The 18,648-nt window shown below is 36.0% G+C and overlaps 2 protein-coding genes across 5 annotated transcripts; one reads left to right on the top strand and one right to left on the bottom strand.

Moving 5' to 3' along the window:
• Nucleotides 1-3,835: 3,835 nt before the first annotated feature.
• Nucleotides 3,836-13,442, top strand: LOC107794404 (protein PLASTID TRANSCRIPTIONALLY ACTIVE 12, chloroplastic). Of its 4 annotated transcripts, none has more exons than XM_016616888.2 (11): nucleotides 3,836-4,102; nucleotides 4,177-4,244; nucleotides 4,495-5,172; nucleotides 5,475-5,587; nucleotides 6,435-6,694; nucleotides 7,085-7,206; nucleotides 9,246-9,314; nucleotides 9,726-9,779; nucleotides 9,931-10,032; nucleotides 11,292-11,410; nucleotides 12,975-13,442. In XM_016616888.2, the coding sequence occupies exons 1-10, from the start codon at nucleotides 4,069-4,071 to the stop codon at nucleotides 11,385-11,387; spliced, it is 1,596 nt and encodes a 531-aa protein (XP_016472374.1). In that variant the 5' UTR covers nucleotides 3,836-4,068; the 3' UTR covers nucleotides 11,388-11,410; nucleotides 12,975-13,442. The 4 variants fall into 4 exon arrangements, with proteins under 4 accessions (XP_016472374.1, XP_016472373.1, XP_075106245.1 ...); XM_016616887.2 differs by having other exon boundaries at nucleotides 12,968-13,442; XM_075250144.1 differs by having other exon boundaries at nucleotides 3,884-4,077.
• Nucleotides 13,443-15,462: 2,020 nt separating this feature from the next.
• On the bottom strand, nucleotides 15,463-17,754 carry LOC107794405 (small ribosomal subunit protein eS4). The gene is made up of 5 exons (XM_016616890.2): nucleotides 17,618-17,754; nucleotides 16,908-16,985; nucleotides 16,630-16,810; nucleotides 16,238-16,335; nucleotides 15,463-16,089 (listed from the first exon to the last, which is right to left on the bottom strand). Exons 1-5 carry the CDS (start codon nucleotides 17,618-17,620, stop codon nucleotides 15,655-15,657), a joined length of 795 nt encoding a protein of 264 aa, XP_016472376.1. The 5' UTR covers nucleotides 17,621-17,754; the 3' UTR covers nucleotides 15,463-15,654.
• Between the last annotated feature and the right edge of the window lie 894 nt (nucleotides 17,755-18,648).

Below are 18,648 nucleotides of genomic sequence, written 5' to 3'. Positions count from 1 at the left end.
TTTTTTTTTAAATCATTCCCGAAATTATTATATATTTTTTTAAAAAATAAAATAAAAAAATAAAAAAATAAAAATAAAAATAAAATAAAATATTTTCGGATTTTTTATATATAAAAAAAACAAAAAATAAAACTATTAATAGTGATAATTCACCTTTTATTTTTTATTTTTTTTTTGTTTTGTTTTGTGTTGGACAAAAATGAAGAAGGGGTGTTGGGTTAATGGAGCGGACCGGGTCGACCCGGTTTGAAGTGGACCGGGTCATGGGGAAAGTTGGGCAATTATTTGGGCCTGTGGTTTGAAATTGAAGAAGTGGCCCAATCCGATTTTTCTTTGTATTTTTGTTCTCTTTTCTTCTTTTATTTTTCTAAAACTAAATTATAAAAGTACTTAAATTATTATTAAGAACTAAATTAAGTTATAAAAGCGCAAATTAACTTCCAATAACAATTAACGCACAATTAAGTAATAATTAAGCATAAAATTGTTCATTTGGATATTAAATGCTAAAAATGCAAACGATGCCTATTTTTGTAAATTTTTATTTTTTTGTAAACAAACTTAATTACTAACAAATTGTAGAATTAAATCTTACATGCAAAATGCGACATATTTTTGTATCTTTTATTAATTTAGCAAATAAACATGCACAGACAAATACAAATAATTATTCAAAATATCACAAAATTGCACACCAAGGAAAATTATTTTATTTTTTGAATTTTTTGGGAGTAATTCTCATATAGGGCAAAAATCACGTGCTTACATGCCCTTTGACGATCACAGAGCAAAGAGTACCAACGAAGGTATTTTTTCTTCTTTTTTTTTTTCGATTTCCTACATCTTTCTTTTTTCTTTTTCTTTTTTTTTGCTTTTTTTTTTGTAGGTCAAGAAAAGAAAAGTCGTTGAGTGCTAAGTTGACGGGCAACTCCATGACTTCCCATATAAGAATAATTCATCATGATATATAGATGATTAGATCTGCAACAACATATAGAAGGTCAAATCCCTTGCAACATATAGACGAGCAAATTCACATCAACATATAGGCAGATAAATCCACACCAACATATAGACGGACAAATCTCCATCACCATATAGACGGACAAATCCATATCAATATATAGACGGACAAATCCACATCAACATATAAACGGACAAATCCACATCAACATATAAACGGACAAATCCACATCAACATATAGACGGACAAATCCCCATCACCATATAGACGGATAAATTCACATCAACATATAGATGGACGAATTCTCATCACCATACAGACGGACAAATCCATATCAACATATAGACGGATAAATCCATACCAACATATAGAAGTATCAAATCCATGAAGAGGCCGACTTAAGGTGCAAAGGGATTTAAACGTCCACCTTAAGATTGGAAAATTATAGTTCCTTTCAAGGACAAACCCACTAAGAGGCCAACTTAAGGTGTAAATGGACTTATATGTCCACCTTAAGATTGGAAAGTTATAGTTCTTTTTAAGGACAAACCCACAAATAGGCCAACTTAAGGTGCAAAGGGACTTATATGTCCACCTTAAGATAGGAAAATTATAAAGCTTCAACTCGAAGACTTCATGGACTTGATGACGTCGACTTGAATACTTGGAAAACTTTGAAGATTCGGCGGACTTTGCAGACCTCAATTTGAAGACCGACAAACTTGAAGATTCGGCGGACTTAATCTGAAAAATTTGAGGGCTCAAATACTTCCACTTAAACACCGACGCTTTTTGAGGACCTCAACTTGAACACTTCAACTTGGAGACCTAGAGGGTTTAGATACCTCAACTTGAAGGGTGGCGAACAAGAAGACTTCAACTTGAAGACCGACGGACTTGAGGATTTCAACTTGGAGACTTCGAGGGCTTAAACAACTCAACTTGAATTCTGGTGAACTGAAGGACTTCAACTTAAAGGACGGTGAACTTGGAGGGCTTGAATACTTCAACTTAAAGCTGGCGGATTTGCAGACTTCAACTTGAAGACCAAAAATTTGAAGGCTTGGTGAACTTGAAGGCATAACGAATCACCAGGCTTCATTGCACATGCTTGATATCCTCCTAAAAGACTATAATCATTCCATTGAAGACACCAATTTATCATGGAAGCTTTCCTCTTTTAAATCAAATGTGATCAAAGTTCAACAGAAGGATGGTGTTTCAGCTTGATTTTACATTCCTCCATACTTCACTCGGAAAACAATTGGGGTAATATGTATCTTTTGAACTTATGCGACTGAACTTAGAATGAAACTCTAAACTGCCTACGTACCTCGGTGAAGAGAATCAAGTCATATCGTAGTTCAGACTGGGTAATTTAATTTTTTTTATTTTTTTTATGTCCTAACTTTTGTCTAGGCCGCCTCTTTCGAAGTTTTCAACCTAGCGGACTCTTTTTTTTGGGGCCGTACACAGTTTAAACTCATGCGGGCCAAGAGTGTAGCAATATGCAGTTTAGGCTCGTGCGTCAAGGAGCGTTGCAACTTCAAGGATAATACTTCTTTAAAAACTTGCCATTGATAGGGCCGATTCTCATGCCATCTGCATCAACCAACTTGTAAGCCCCACTTGAGTAAGCTTCTTGTACGACGTATGGACTATCCCATTTTGAAGTGAACTTCCCTACAGGTTTATGGGAAGTAATTATGGGTCTTCGTACGACAAGGACTTGATCTCCTACTTGAAAGGATCTAGGGCGAACTCTTTTATTGAAGGCGTGAGATAATCGAGCTTGATAACATTCAAGACTCTATTGAGCGTCCAACCTCTTCTCATTAAGAGCCTCCAACTCAGCTAACCGAAGTCGAGCATTTTCTTCATCAGTGATCCCTTCTTAAATAGCCAGTCGTAACGAAGGTATTTGACGCTCAAGTGGCAAGACGACTTCGACTCCATAAACGAGTGAATAAGGAGTCGCCTGTGTTGGCGTGCGGTGAGTCATCCTATATGCCCATAGAGCTTCTTCCATACGGTTATTCCAATCTCGGTTGGATTTGGAGACGACTTTCTTTAACAAGTTGCGTAGAGTCTTGTTGAATGCCTCAGCTAGACCATTGGCGGCAACATTATACATCGAAGAGTTACATTGCTTGAAGCCAAAGAGATCACAAATCTTATTCATCAGCCTATAATCGAATGGCTTTCCATTATTCGTTATTATGTAACGAGGAATGCCAAAGCAATAAATAATGTTTACTCAGATGAAACTTGCAACATTTTCCTTCTTGCGCGTACCCTAGTTTGTTTAATTACTGCTAACCAGTTCAAGTTAAAATATCTTGTAAAAAAAGCTAAAATATAATACTTGTACTATTTCATTAGCCTAGTACTTGAAGTTGTCCTCGGCATAATTTATATTTATTCACACCAAAGTTGTCCACGCTTGATGTTTTACGTATTATTTTACCTAGCCTATGTAGTGATAAACTTGAGGTAAGAATGTATATATAAATTACTTATGATTAAGTTTACCATGTCTTTATTATTAGAATAAAATAAATATACTGAAAATGATACTATAGCCACTCTCAGAATAATAGCCAAAAAATGTATATTTTTTGTATATAAATATACATTTTGAATGTTATATACAAAATTATATAAAATTTATACAATTTTTCGGCTACCGAATATAAATAGTTTCTGGCACGGACTAAAGTGATAATACCCCAATAATATAAGCATGGGACGTGAGCTTTGAATACATAAATACCCTTGAACACATTCTAAGATACACATATAAGGAAAGGGCAGTAAGTGAACTAAATAACTATGCTTAAATTCTCTAATTACCCAACAAAAAAAAAAAGTATGCTTAAATTGAATTGAAAAAGTATTCTAGAGGGTAAGGACTAGTTTGAAGCGGAAATTGGTGACTGAGCCGGTCTGATACCCGGTCCGAATTTGTGTTACGGTTCAAAGACAACCCGACAAAGTAGAGTCGCATTATCCTAAGCCCTTCCTAAACCCAAGCAAAGGACAAAGGATAAGGAGTTACTTTTAGCATTTGCGACTCCTTCTGTATAGTGCGGAGGTCATCAACAATGGCTTCTGTATTGTCTACTTCCTTGTATCAAAGTACAATTTTACTTTTGCAGCTTTAATTATTCTTTTTTCCTGCTGGTATAAAATTGCAATTTTTGTATTTGCAGATAGAGGACTGAGAACTATGGTCTCTACTGATGGATTTGTTCCTAGCTTTTGCTGCCCATATCGGAAGGTATTTTTAGATTTCCTTTTTGTTTTGGCGTTTATCTTTAGGTGTTACACATCTTTATTAAGTTTGTTAATCATCAGTGAAAATTTTCATAAATTTCTGTTTTTTCCTCTTGAAGGTTTTGTACTCTGTATCTATTACTATCTCATATTGTTAGATGATAGGGTAGAAGCAGAACTTTTGAAAAATTGTTTGTCTCTAGGAATTCAATTCGTTAATAGGAGTGTGTATGTATTGTGCTGGGACCCACCAGACATTTTTTACAGGTACTATCCCTGTTTCAGTATGGCAGTTCAAGCTTGTCTCCAGCAGTCCATTCCAAAAGGCTCATTTAGCTCCTTGTATTAAGTGTGAGAATAAAGAAAAGGATCAGGGCTCTCAGGGTTCCTTTGAGCAGGTTTCTGTTGAGCGTTACCCTTATCACAGTTATATGGACTCCACTTCTGGGCAGCTTGAACCAGCATCTGGAGCTCGCGCTAGTATTCCTGGGCAGGAGTACTGGCCAGAAGGCACAGCCAGTCGAGTTCGAGCAGCCAGGGCTCCTGAACCCACTGGTACTTCAACTGGAACCCCATCTTATGGAAAAAACCCTGGAAGTAGAAGAAAGAAGTACAAGGCATCTGCTGCTGCTTCCAAGACTTCGGACGTAAATATAATTTCTGATGATCCTACGGAGAGTCCAGATAATTTACCAGAAGAGCCAAAGGATCTTTCTTCGGAGTATGTCATTTATCAGCCTGAACAAGAAGAAGAGGAGCTGACAGGCTATGAGCTGGATAAAAGACTTGGAAAGCCCCACCCTTTTATTGATCCGAAGACAAAGAAGGAAATAGAGAAGCCACTTACTAGTGAAGAACTATGGTGGAATTGGAGAAAGCCTGAAAAAGAGCAATGGTCTAGGTGGCAGAGGCGGCGTCCTGATGTTGAAACGGTCGGTACCTTAAATAAGTACTATTAAGAAGTTTAAATTGTTTTAAAATATGTAATCAGTGTAATTTAATTGCGCCAAATCAAGGTTGACTTTCAAGGCTGCTCATGCTAGTCGCTGGATGAGGATACATTGTAAAATAGTTAAATACAAATCTAAACTGGATAAAATGATATCTTTCGAGAGATACTTATTAAGGTGAATACAAAAGAATACATTGCTAACCACTTTAACCTCATGGTTCTTCAACCTTTTCAATTTGATATCGTCAGTTTTAGGGATTCTCATTCTTTTTCCCGGAACAGGTGTTTCTTAAAGCTATGGCGGAGACAGGACAGGTAAAGCTTTATGGTGACCATCCTACTTTGACAGAGACTGCACTCTATAGAGCAAGGAGACATCTATATAAGGCGGAAAGGTAGAATCAGTGACTTTCTTTAATAATGTTGCATCACATGCTAGTAATGTTGCATCACATGCTCTGTTCTAAAGTTATAGTCTTGTACTGAAACGTTAAAGCATTGACCTTGTTCATTTGGTATTAAATTTATTCATTAGCTTGTATACTGTTGTACTAGGAAGTGTTCGAATTTATTCTTAGGAGAGCTTATTAGTGTTATTATAAAGAGTCTAGCAACGATTCATTGTGCCTTCTCTTTTGTCATATTGGTTTTGCACATTATACATAGCTTTAACATAAATAAATTGTTAAAAGTTGGTGAGATTTGGGATCAACTCCATGTCATTTCTCTTACTTTTTGCCTTCATCTAATGTTTTCAAAAGCTATTGGTTCTGCAAGCACTCCAAAGCTGGTCTTAGGGTTCTCTTTGGAGTTTGGACGTCAAGTCTTGACTTCAGTCGCTTTTTATTTTATTTTATTATTACTATTGCATATACATGGTGTCTGGACCGCCTTGCGCACACCTTGGCTAGTGCACTGACCTATGTATCCAGCATATGAGCACATTTTGCCTAGGTAATCTTGTCCACTAAGGTTATAATGGATGGGCTTACACCAAGTGTGTAGTTATGATTTGAACTTGGGGTCTCCAGGTCATTGCTCCCATTCCTTAACCACTAGGCCATGCCCTTGGAGACCCGTTTTGATTTCATATTCTCTGAAGCTTGCTTCTTATACTGTTCTGTCCTTCTATTCCACAGAGTTTGATTTGCTAAATGACTTTGTAATCTAGTTTTCCAGTTCAGGATGAAACCAGAATACACATTCTGTTTGGAAGTAAGATCTAATAAGTGGGTTTTGCAGGCTACAGGCTGAAAAAGAGAAAATGGAAAAGATTGGCCCTATTGCATACTACTCAGAGTGGGTCCAAGCTTGGAAGAAAGACACTTCACGAGAAGCCATTCAAAAGCATTTTGAAGAGACTGGTGAAGATGAGAACATTCAACTCATCGAAATGTTCTGCCATCAAACAGATCGTGAATACCGCATAATGATGGGAACTGATATCCGTATTCCTCGTGATCCACTGGCCATGAGAATGCGAGAGGATCAAATAAAACAAAGTATCTCCTTTCCCTCTGGCTGAACTATGCTACCTTTCTGCTTTTTCTTGTGGGTATTCATGTATGCAGCTGGCTTTAGAAGTGAAGGTGGCTAGAAGTTGGCTAGTCATTTTTTTTCTGGGTAGTTATAGGGCTCTTTATCTTTAATGTTTCAGGATATTACCATTAAGAGTGCTGGAAAATTATAATTTTTTAACAAAAATATCTGAACATAGCCTGAAATGCTTGAGGTACAAAAAGAATACGTCTCTTCTTTATCCTCTGATTTCTGATTGGAATTATAAGTTAGTTTAAAAATTAAGCAACTTTTCTTCTGATTTTTTGGGTTTTCTGTTCCACTTTTGACTTGAAATCAACAACTTGCTTTTTTCTTCTTCTCTTTTTGTGCAGTTTGGGGTGGAGATCCAGTTTATCCAACCATTAATTACATTCAGGATCCAGATGAAGTGATTGATTACAGGGGTCCAGACTTCCATGAACCAACACCAAATATGTTGGCCTATCTGAAAGAGGTTTGATCAAGCAACTTGCTGTTCAGCGATGTTGCGCGGACTCTCCAAAATGTAACCGCACCCGTGTCGGATCCTTCAAAAATGCACTACTTTTGGAGGATCCGACACGTATCCAGCCACATTTTCGGAGAGTCCGAGCAATATAGCTGTTCAGTACCCTACATGGTCTTCCTGCCTTGTTAACTTTGTTGACCTTATATCTGGTCTTTTTCACATATGCGCTGAATGCAGTTATATGCTGCATTTATCATCAAAAGCTATAGAATTAAAACATAATGATGGGTTTCATGTTTAAGCAAATGGAAGTGAAGATACTCTTGTTGTTCATGCTCTTGCCTTCACTCGATGTTGTATTCTTTACTTTGTAAAGATACTGATGCTCAATCTCTCAAATAGCTAAAAAGATATAAGCTGCTATTTCCAGTTGGTGCTGATGGTTATCCAAATTAGTTACTGCTAACTTCCTAGTGATTAGTAAATACAGATACAACACAAGGCAGGTCATCCACTAGATGAATGTAGTAAAATGGATGTGCAGTTTTATGGTTACATCTGACAGAGGTTGCAAGTAGCACTCTTATAAGAGATAAAATGAGATATTGTTGTATGAGATGGTTTGACTTTTGCATAGACCTCCAGATGATGCACTGGTCGGTGGTGAAGGTGTTAAAACTGGATAAAATAGACCTAAAATTACATGGAGAAATTCTTTCAAGAGGCCTAAACCGATCAGAATCAATATGAATTTGGCACGAATACAATGGAAGCAAAGAATCCATGTAGGCCATACTAGCTTGTTGATATTAAGGATTAGATGTTGTTGCGCTAGAAGCAAAGGATCCATGTAGGCCATACTACCTTGCTGCTATTAAGGATTAGTTGTTGTAGAGCCACTTACATAAGATCTGGTGCTTATTCTAATTACAACAACAACAACAACAACAACAACAACCCAGTATAATCTCACTTAGTGGGGTCTGGGGAGGGTAGTGTGTACACAGACCTTACCCCTACCCTAGGGTAGAGAGACTGTTTCCAAATAGACCTCGGCATCTTTCCCTCCAAGAACATCCCACCTTGCTCTTGGGGAGACTCGAACTCACAACCTCTCGGTTGGAAGTGGGGGTTGCTTACCATCAGAGCAACCCCTCTTGTCTTGTGCTTATTCTAATTAGAGATTTGTAATTCCTTTAGAACTAAGTATGAGATATAGGCTAGTATTAGAGAACCCTTATGTTGCCTTAAAAGATAAGGCAATGGATCTTTATAGAGTGGGATAGAAAGCAGATAAATTTTCAAATGACGATGGTTTTCGGGCCAGATGGCGTGCACATCGACTAATTCACCAGCAGCTTGCTACAGCCACCAATTTTAGGGCAGATGAGCTCACACTGAGTATTGTAGTTAGGATTCAAACCTGGGATCTCTAAGTTGTTTTTTCTATAACTCAACCACTTAGCCATGCCTTGGGAACATACAAAGGATTAATACAGCCGATCCCAGCTAGTTTGCTATTAAGGCTTAGTTGATTACTTGAGACTTGAGGGATATGCAATTTGTGAATTTTTTAATGAGCAAACGATTAGGTGCGTATAGCTAATGTAGAATGTGAATAATATCTCTTCTACATGTGTTGTTTCGACTTTTGGAGATAAGGAAAATTTTCAATTTAGGGAAATTGTCTAGTAAATTATGATGGATGAAAAATGAAGGTAAGTCGATTGAGATGGATGGAGTGCAAGTAGTCAACCCAAATCTTGCAGATAGTTCCACTTCATGAAGATTTGATTTTACTGGGCTTTATGAATGGGATGAACCTAATCAAAAGAAGTCTAGTTTGGATTGCTGATGGGAGATGGTTACTGCCTATATGGTGTAGATAAATTGTAGCATACGTTTTTAGCTGTCATGTTAACTCAAATAACAAAAGGTTACAGGTGTTAGCTGTGTGTAGAGTTGATATGCCTGTTTAAGTGTTTATGTTTTATTAGCCTATCATCTGATTATATTCTGGTTTTATGGGAACATTTTGTTATCAGCATGGCAAAATAATATCAAGAGAGGAGTTAGAGAAAATTCTGGCCAAAGAGAAGACAGAAGAAATTGAGGTAATAACTTATTATAGTGCTCTACTGACTCGTTGCATCTCTGAGGTTGGCGTATAAGGCATTATTCCTTGCAGTTGCATTTGTTGTTTTATTGCAATACTGCAAATGAATTGGCATACATGTAAAAAGCTTCAAATGAGTAGTTTATCTTTTGGTTTTTTCTAGAATTTACTTTTTAGGATGTACGAGCAAAACTACTCTGGATCCCAAGCATAAATATGATGCAGATAGTTTGAGGATAAAATTGTCAAATTTGACTATGGCATGCTGTTGTCTACTTCACTCATCATTCTTTACATATGCATCAAATAATCTTACAATCATCAACAATCAGATATAGCTTTCTATTAGTAGTCTCAGTCTCCTTTAATTTGAGCCTATACAGTAAAAGTACTTTCTTCTCTGTAACAGGTGGCGGAAATTGATGAAGCCATGGCACGAGCTGTTGACATTGGTGAAAATGATGTGAGATCATTCTTATCCTTACTTTGCTTCAGTTTGGTCTTTCATGAACTTTGTTCTGCTTTATGCTGAACTTTTGAATTTATTACTTTGCTATGTTTGCATTATATACTAATTATTAGTTTATGTTAAGTAACTTCTCTTGGTGGTTCAGGACGAAGAAGAAGGAAGTGATGCTGAAGTTGAAGAGGGAGATGAGAAAATTACACGAAATTGGAGTGTTTTGAAAAGTAATCCAGAGCTTCGCAAATCGAAGGTAATTTGCTTTCTAGTGATTATATTTTTTTTGTGTTTCCTTTCTGATCATATGGCTCAATTTGTCGATACCATTGAAAGGGTGATTGGTTTTGTTATATACTGCTATATATTTGGTTACCAATTTGGTTTTACACTTTTACTTGACGTGTAACTTACCAAAAACTGCTTTATTCTTCCGTGCTATACATCTTCTCCTACATGGTTTATAGCAAATCATTCCCGCAAAGAATTCCTTGTGTGCTCAGAGATGCTGGAAGGAAAAAAAATTATACCACGGGATGAACCACTCCTGCAGACCCACCTCCCTCTAGGACAAAAGAAAATGATGCTTGCTGTATTGAATGGATAAAAAATTGAAGGGAATCGTGGAGCAATTACATGGGGTTGGTAAATGCCAAAATAGAACCTGCCCACAAAATGGAAGAAGAATAACTCTGGAGAAAACGATTAGAAAAAAAAAATTGTAGAAGTATCCAAATGACGAATGATTCGAACCATTAGAAACTAGGCTTCAAGGTCCACAATTTTTCTCCAGGAGTCATGATTAAATTCTTTCAATTTTAAAAGCTGTGCATTTTTTAAGTTGGGTCATGTTTCACTTGTTAGTATAGGCACAAATTTCCAACTTTTCTTTGTTTTGAGTCGCTCTATTTCAACTCCTTTTCACTCTAACATACTCCTAATATGTCTTTCCCTAAGTAGAAGAGTAAACCCCTAAAGGGTAAGGTGTTCTAAAATTGCTTGGCCATTGATGGTGCCTGTTATTGCCTTTGAGTGATTATTTTGAGTCTAGAAAAAAATTTAAAACCCCAACAAGCAAGTTTCTTTTAAGCTCACATCTTAGTTTGAGGTTGTGCTCAGCACGAGCAGTTTCTCACTAATATGCTAAGAAAGAAGTGTCTAACTATGGATTAAAGTACATGTTCAACTTGTCTTGTCTACATCATGAGTCAATAGTCATTTCTATCTTCAGTATTAATGCACGGCAGAATATGACTAGAGGAAATGAGTATTATGTTCTACAAGGTGCTTCAGAATATCATGCAATCCGAATTCCATTTAAACTAATAAACTGCCATAGAGCAGCACATTATTGTTTTTATCTTTCTCTCGTCTTTATCTTTTCACCTTTTTTCTCTTTGAAATTTTGCGAAGAAATGAATAACAAACATTGATAGAAGTTCATCCCTATTTTCATCTTCTTAATGTATTTTGTATTTGGAGCTTCACAACAGCCTGCACTTCATGACGTTGCAGGATAAACCCAAAAAGAAAGACATGTCTCTGGAAGAAGCTGTAGATGATTCTGAGAATTTAACGGACTTCCTCATGGACTTTGATGAGGATGAGTGACTGATGGATGCCAGGCTATTAAGGTGAGTTTGTTCGTCTTGAAAGTGGAAGCATAGGTGCATTTAACAAAAACTTCTTTAGGTGAATGCATCTATGTTATGTGCAGTTACTGCATATACATTCATATAACCTTTTGTTTCAACTTGATGAGGCATTACGCAAAATCTTTTTGTTTAATTGTAGAATCCTGTTACAATTGTTTGGATTTGTCTGGTTAAAGGAATAACCAGGGTTCCCTTTCAAGTTCCTTTTGATGCTTTATTGTTCCTGGACTTATCTCTCCACTAAGAGACATTATACTCATCATTTTACTGTCCCTCTGTTCTTGTTATGCTTCTGGAGTTTGGCGCTGGGTTATTCCAGAAGAGCTATAACGTTGTAGCTAGTTGGATATTATTGGATTGGGGTGCAAACATCCTGTTTCAAAGTGATATTGGAAAAGTGAAAATTCGGAACGTGATTTTAAGCAACCTTTTTCTTTTAGCACCTTCTCATTGAGCTCAGGGGCGGAGCTACAGTAGTGAGTGCGGGTTCTGGCGAACCCAATGACTTTTTCCCGAACCCATTAACAGAATGACTCTGGGTTCAGCAGTCAAGGTTCTGGGTTCGGAGCCGAAGGACGCAGGTTCGATTCTCCCTAGAAGCAACTTAACTTTTTTACAACTTTTCCTTTTTAAAGAAGAAAAACCACGAAGCCCATCAAGACTTGTAACAAAGAAGCCCATTAGGACTTAGTACCTTGTTTTATTTGTAAGAAATTAAAACATAAATCAAATTGAACAAAAAAAATTGCTCCTCTAAATAAAAAAATACATCACGCTAGGGTTCCGCCAAATCAAAAATCGAAAGAAACTGTCTGTCCAACTTCCCTTCTTCTTCCTTCTGGTGAGTGGTGACCTCTGTATATATTATTTCTCCTTTCTTTCTCCTTCTTTTCTGTTCTTTTTTGTCATTGTTTCCCTCTTATATTTCATATTTGTGTTAACAATTTATACAAAAATTTGATTTTTAATCTTTGATTTTAGGGTTGTCCCACATTTTGACCTCTATTCTCTTTGTTAATTTGTACTTTTGTGCTTCCCAAAATTTCAAAAGTCGAGTTCCCGACAAGGTGTGTGGTCCTACTTTCTTGTTTTTAGTTTTTTACTTTCTTAGTGAAACCAATATCCTTAATAAAATTAGTGACTTTAGAAGTTTTCAGATTAAACTTTTGTGTTTGATCGATTGTTGACCTCTTCTATTATTTTTTTAAATAAAGTAATTGGTCGAGTGCAATTGAAATAAAGTAATTGGTACTTTTAAAATATATATTAAATTTCAGTACTCGTTCTTTAGTCTGCTTGTTATTGTATATTAGTTTTAAGTCACGGTTCCTTTCTTAAATTTAGAACTCATACACTTTAAATCCTAGCTCCGCCTCTGGTTGAGCTGGTTTAGAAAACCACTCTTCTGATTTAGCCCTTATGTGCCACTCAGGAGCATGAGGAGTTTGATTTAGAGTTCGGTTGCATATTGTGGGTGTTACTTTTTTTGCAAAACTGTCCAGATTGTTTTATCAATGATAGAGAATTCATTTCTAGCTTGCAGGATAAGCAAATGAATTTTATCCCCGTCAATCTGATGATGCCAGCAGCATCTTGTCCTATGATGAAGTCGGTGAACATATATTGAATTATTGATAAGATCTGACAGTAAGGCCAACGTACGGCAAAACAGTTATTCGTTGATGTTGCTGTGACAGCTAAAACAGCATTCAGTGAACTTCGCCCCAGAAGAGTAGATTTTTGATAGAAAGCTTTGGGTAACTCTGATTATCCTGTGTAAAGCAAATGACGAGTGGAGAATGCTAGTACAGTAGCATGTATCCAGAGCACAAAATGTGAAAAATTTATGCAGCTATGATTGGTATATTAACCTGAAATTAGCATCAGATTCTAATATAAACTCAGATGTCTTGTATTCGTTTCAAGTTGAACAAGGGAGTGTATATTGGTATTTATGGTTCAGGGTTGTAGCTGCTTTTATAGTAATTTCCGGATAGTGCATTCCAAGAAATTAGTTCTGTCTTCCCGTTTCATAAAGTGTTTTAACAGTTAATTTCCAGAATTACTCAAAAAAAACAAAAAACAAAAATACTGCCCCACATGGCTTGTTTCGAAAAAGCGGGGAAGTAGTAGGAGCACTATGATTCATTTCCTTAAAAAGTGATTCTAACTACATGCTTGGCCAAGCTTCTAAAATCGGATTAGTTTGAGAAGTATTTTTTTCAAAAGTACATTTTAAGCAAGTGATTTTATTGAAAAACAGTTTGTGTTTGGCTAATTAATTTAAAAAGCACTTTTGAGCAGTAACTAGTGTTTGACCAAGCTTTTGAAAACTGCTAAGTGTATTTTTCTCAAAAGTGCTTCTCAGAAAAGTGTTTTTTGAGGGAAGTTACTTTTTTCTGTTTCTCCTCAAAAACACTTTTTTCCCTTCCAAAAGCTTGGCCAAACACCTCAATTTTTGGCCAAAAGTGCTTTCGGCAAAAAAAAAAAGCACTTTTGGCCCCAAAAAAAAGTTGGGCCAAACATGCTATAAGTATATTTTTCTCAAAAGTGCTTTTCAAAAAAAGTGTTTTTGGAGAAAAGTTATTTTTATCTGCTTCTCCAAAACTGTTTTTGCTTTTACTCAAAAGTACTTTTTTTTTCTTTTACAAGCTTGACCAAACACTTCTAACTTTGAAAAAAAAAATGCTTTTGGCTTTGGAGAACCTTGGCCAAACAGGCTAATAGTCCTATTGAATTGGAGAAATGTTCAAACATTGGATGTGAGGAAATTTGCCTGCTGGATTCAATGAGCTGCAACACCTAAGACATCTTCTGCTGTCGAGTTTTCCTTGATAGGGGAAAAGGGATTTGTGAAGATGGCTAGTGGCACAAAACACTTTGTGAAGGTGCAAACACTCTCTAGAATTGAATCAGATGAAGACCTAGTGAAATAACTAAGAAGTTTAACAAGCTGGAGGAAACTCTATATGGGGTAGATGACAGAAGCCAACAGCAAAGATTTTTGCCAATCTTTAGAGACAATGGGGAACTTGAGAGGTCTTTGACAGTATTAAGTAAGAGTCCATTTGAGCAAAACATACAAATGGAATCGCCCACAATGTCAAGGAAGTTTCAATCATATCACAAGTCAATGGCCAAATTGTCAAGAAACAATTCAAGATTTCTCCCATTAACTAGTATTCAAATGGATACTGACATATCCTGTTCTATTTTCACATTTTATTGTATAATGCAGGCAACGATCTACCACAGTCATGGGATTTATCTTTTTTTCTGTTCTGTTCGATTCTTTCATTTAAGTTATGCACGGTCCCGTCGTATCTTCCATAATTGCTGGGCTTGTGCCTAGATATATTCTACTACTATGTTTTTAGTACTACCAAATGCTCGTGTTAAAATATTATTGGCATTTTTGTACTTTGCCCTTCAATGCAAAAGTTATGCATTGCCTGCGGGATAAATTCCTAAACTTTTCTACTAAACATGTTTTTAGTAGAGCTTTGTATTCATTCACAAAATAGTACTCATTTGATTGGCAAATTGGCCACTTGGAGAAGCATTGAAATAGCTAAAATAAAATGGTCATGCCATCACTACAAAATAAAACTTTTCAAGATTCTCTCCGTTTAGGTGATTTTTGCTTTCAGAGAAGAATTGCAAACAAAAGGCAAATATCGACATACATTATTCACGTCGCATTCTCAAACTATTCCCCTTCATCACAAATAATAACTTTGATAAGGATGGTCTTCATTACGAGCCAAAGTTGAGTTTCTTTAATACCTTTTATTATCTTACAATAAAAGAAAAATATCAACAACCAGATGACAAACTTTTTATTAAGCAACCAGATGACAATTTATTGTTCATCAAGATAATTTCGACAACGGTTTGGCATTGAGCAGCAGAGCAGCCAATACCCGAAAGGGCTGTACAAAAAGGACTTAAGTAGACTCAAGCACCTGTATCTTGTGGACAAACAATTTAAGTGACACCAAACTTGATGCCAATGGAACTATAGAAGGATGTAGTGACCATATCCAGTTCAAATTCATAGAAAGCAAATCGATCATAAATCAGTTTTCCTAACAAAAAAGCTAGGTGCAACAGTACCGGGTACACAGATGTTAAATTTAGCACAGCACATAAGATTGGTATCTCTAAACAAAGAGAAACATGGTCCAACCTGCTAAATTTATCTAAGCTCAACTAAAGAGTTTTTAAGCAGCTGTAGCTGATTGAGCAGCCAGCCTCTTGCGAGCCTCTTCAATGATAGATAACTTGATACCTTTTCCTTTAGGAAGAGATACCCATGGCTTAGTACCTTTACCAAGAGTGAATACATTTCCCAAGCGGGTAGCAAACTCGTGCCCCAAGGCATCCTGAATGTGAACAGTCTCAAAGCTACCCTTATGCTTCTCCCTGTTTTTAATAACTCCAACACGTCCCCTGTTTCTACCACCAGTCACCATGACCACATTTCCAACATCAAATTTGATGAAGTCGACAATTTTATTGGATTCTAAGTCCAGCTTAATGGTGTCATTGGCCTTGATGAGGGGATCTGGGTAGCGAATTGTTCTTCCATCATAAGTGTTGAGATATGGAATCCCCTTCTGTCCAAACTGCACCGATCGAACCTTACAAAGTTTGAACTGCAAAGAGCAGAAAACAATGTGACTACTCTAACAACGCAGCATCCCAAAGAAACAATAAAAACAGGAAACAGGTACGGATATGCTAAACGTTTATGATTATTTACTCAGATTCCTCGGTGCAAAATCAAGAGCATGAAAATCTGACCTTTGCTTCCTCATCCCTGAGTGAGTGGAGACGAAAGCGACCCTTAGTGTCATAAAGCAATCGGAAGTTCTCATTTGTCTTTGGAATGGAAACAACATCTATATAAAAGAAATTATCAGCATTATTAATATGACAAGGGATTCAACAAACATCGCTGCAATGAAACGATACAAGGAAACGAAAGAGACATAAAGCAAAAGGAATTTCAAGTGAAAAGCTTGATGACGAAGTGATCAACATTTGTGTTTGAAACTGTGAAAGCAAGTGCATATAGATGAATCAACATTATTATTTCGATAAGGAACTGAATAAAATTTAGCAATACAGAAAACAACTAAACCATAAACCAAAATGTTTTTAAATGAAAAACTATCTAATGGATGTATTCTTACCCATGAAACCAGCAGGGTAAGTCTTATCAGTCCTAACTTTCCCATCAACCATAACTTGTCGTTGCATCAAAATTGAGATGACCTCACGGTATGTCAAAGCATATTTCAGTCTGTTCCTGAGGATAATAATCAATGGCAAACACTCCCTTGATTTATGTGGACCAGAAGAAGGCTTGGGAGCCTGTAGAGGAGAACAAAGAGAATTGTAAGGTCAAGAAGCAGGAAACCATCCAGTGTTATTCAAAAAAAAGACTATTAAGCAACTATATTTGACTTACAAAGGCCCCACCAAGCTTATCAAGCATCCAATGCTTCGGCGCATTGAGCCTCTTCAAATGTTTCTTCAACCCTCTTGCCTATACATAAATAAGAAACGACCAAGTTTATATCAGTATTATATTTCCAAAAACTAAATCCAAAAAGTTTACGACATATGGATTAAATTTAGAAGAACGAAGGGAGCTGTTCCTCAGCTTTATATTAAAACCACCATGTTATACAAAGCACGTGCAATCCTTTACACATGGGTAATAACACATTCTACATACATAGAACAAATAAATTGAACTATAAGTACTAATTACTACACAAATTGCACTGTCCGTAATTAAGATAAAGGGCATTTGACTTTGCAACAGCAAAACACAATTAAAAAAGCTGACCCATTAATTCTGTTATCATTCTAAAAACCCAATTAATATCTAATTGAAGCATAAAATAGTTTAATCGGCACTATTAGCATACACGAGCTATAAAATTAACCAGTGTAACTTGGGATCAACACCATGCACTACTGAGTGAATAACACATATATAGAATAAAAAAGAATATCGTCTTTGATGCATAATCACATCGCAAACAAGTAACAAATGTAAAACTGATACAATTAACAAATGCAATGAGGACTAAGATACAACTGATCTATCAGAAAACAAGTAATAAGCTAAATTAACCTAGGCGAGATGATCTAAAGAAGAGAAAAACGTACCATTTTGGCGGTTTTCCGATTTGAACAGCTGCCGGGAGAAGTTGGCTGCCGCCGATAACTGAGTCTTAAACCCTAAGTTGAAGATAAAATGTCTTTTAAATACTTTAGCACATGCCCTCGCTAGTGCCCAACTATTTTTGGGCCAAGTAAGTTGGGCTGTTTTCTGATTGGGCTTATTTTGTTTCCACTTTTTAGTTTTTCATTCATTTTAAATTGGAATTTTTTCCTTTATATACCATATATGAAACTTTATTATCAAATATGTACATAGTATTTAAATTACCCGCCTAGTCCATATTTTTCCTACAATTTCTGTACCATTCGTTTATTAGGAATTAATAGGGCAGAATCTTCCATTAATAACGCGCGATAAATCAGGAAAGAATCTTGGGATTGATTGATTCTACATTAAATTCAAGTTTTGAAACGGAAAGGAGATCAAATCATATCACAGAAATCATTTATCTTCAATTTATAATTAAATTTTGTTCCGTTTTTTTCTCACAATCGCTACAAATCAAAATCTCAGTTCGTCATTAAATCAAAATCGCTACAAATCCACCATTGACAGCCATAAAACTTCAAAGCTTTGAATTCAAATTTGGGTTTTCAAAAATCATTATTTATTTGGATTGGGTGTTGTTGAAAATAATTGGGAATATAGTTTGGAGTTTATATCTCAATTTTGATGGGTTTTGGTGAAGATTAGACTTGGTTTTGACTGAATTTCAGATTGAAACTCGAAGAAGAAGAAGAAGACATATTGCAGAAATTGTAGATATTTTGTAGATAAATTGTAGATTATTTGTATTCTGATTGTAGATGCTTTATTTTCTGTTTTCACAAATAAAAAACGATTAAAACTTCTACAAATCTTCTGAAAAAACGCAATTATGTCAAAAATTCCAATTATGCTACAATTGAATGGGAATTGGGATATTAAAATTCAATGTACCCAGTTTGCAGATATTTTTGTAGATAATTTGTAGATTTCAACATAGATTGTAGTTTAATTGTAGTATAAATGTAGT

Source organism: Nicotiana tabacum, chromosome 3, assembly GCF_000715075.1.
Source record: "Nicotiana tabacum cultivar K326 chromosome 3, ASM71507v2, whole genome shotgun sequence".
NCBI classification, from domain to species: domain Eukaryota; kingdom Viridiplantae; phylum Streptophyta; class Magnoliopsida; order Solanales; family Solanaceae; genus Nicotiana; species Nicotiana tabacum.
The sequence above is the reverse complement of the archived record's forward strand: the minus strand, read 5'-3'. Positions and strand labels throughout refer to the sequence as shown.

Excerpts from the sequence above, each read along its gene's own strand:
- LOC107794405 (XM_016616890.2), bottom strand. Across the intron at positions 16,811-16,907 it reads ATAAGCTTGGTGGGGCCTTT|GCTCCCAAGCCTTCTTCTGG; the intron begins GTAAGTCAAATA and ends TCTCCTCTACAG. Across the intron at positions 16,090-16,237 it reads TCAGGGATGAGGAAGCAAAG|TTCAAACTTTGTAAGGTTCG; the intron begins GTCAGATTTTCA and ends TGCTCTTTGCAG.
- LOC107794404 (XM_016616888.2), top strand. The coding sequence starts at position 4,069 with ATGGCTTCTGTATTGTCTACTTCCTTGTATCAAA. Across the intron at positions 9,315-9,725 it reads AGAAGACAGAAGAAATTGAG|GTGGCGGAAATTGATGAAGC; the intron begins GTAATAACTTAT and ends TCTCTGTAACAG. Across the intron at positions 9,780-9,930 it reads TTGACATTGGTGAAAATGAT|GACGAAGAAGAAGGAAGTGA; the intron begins GTGAGATCATTC and ends TTGGTGGTTCAG.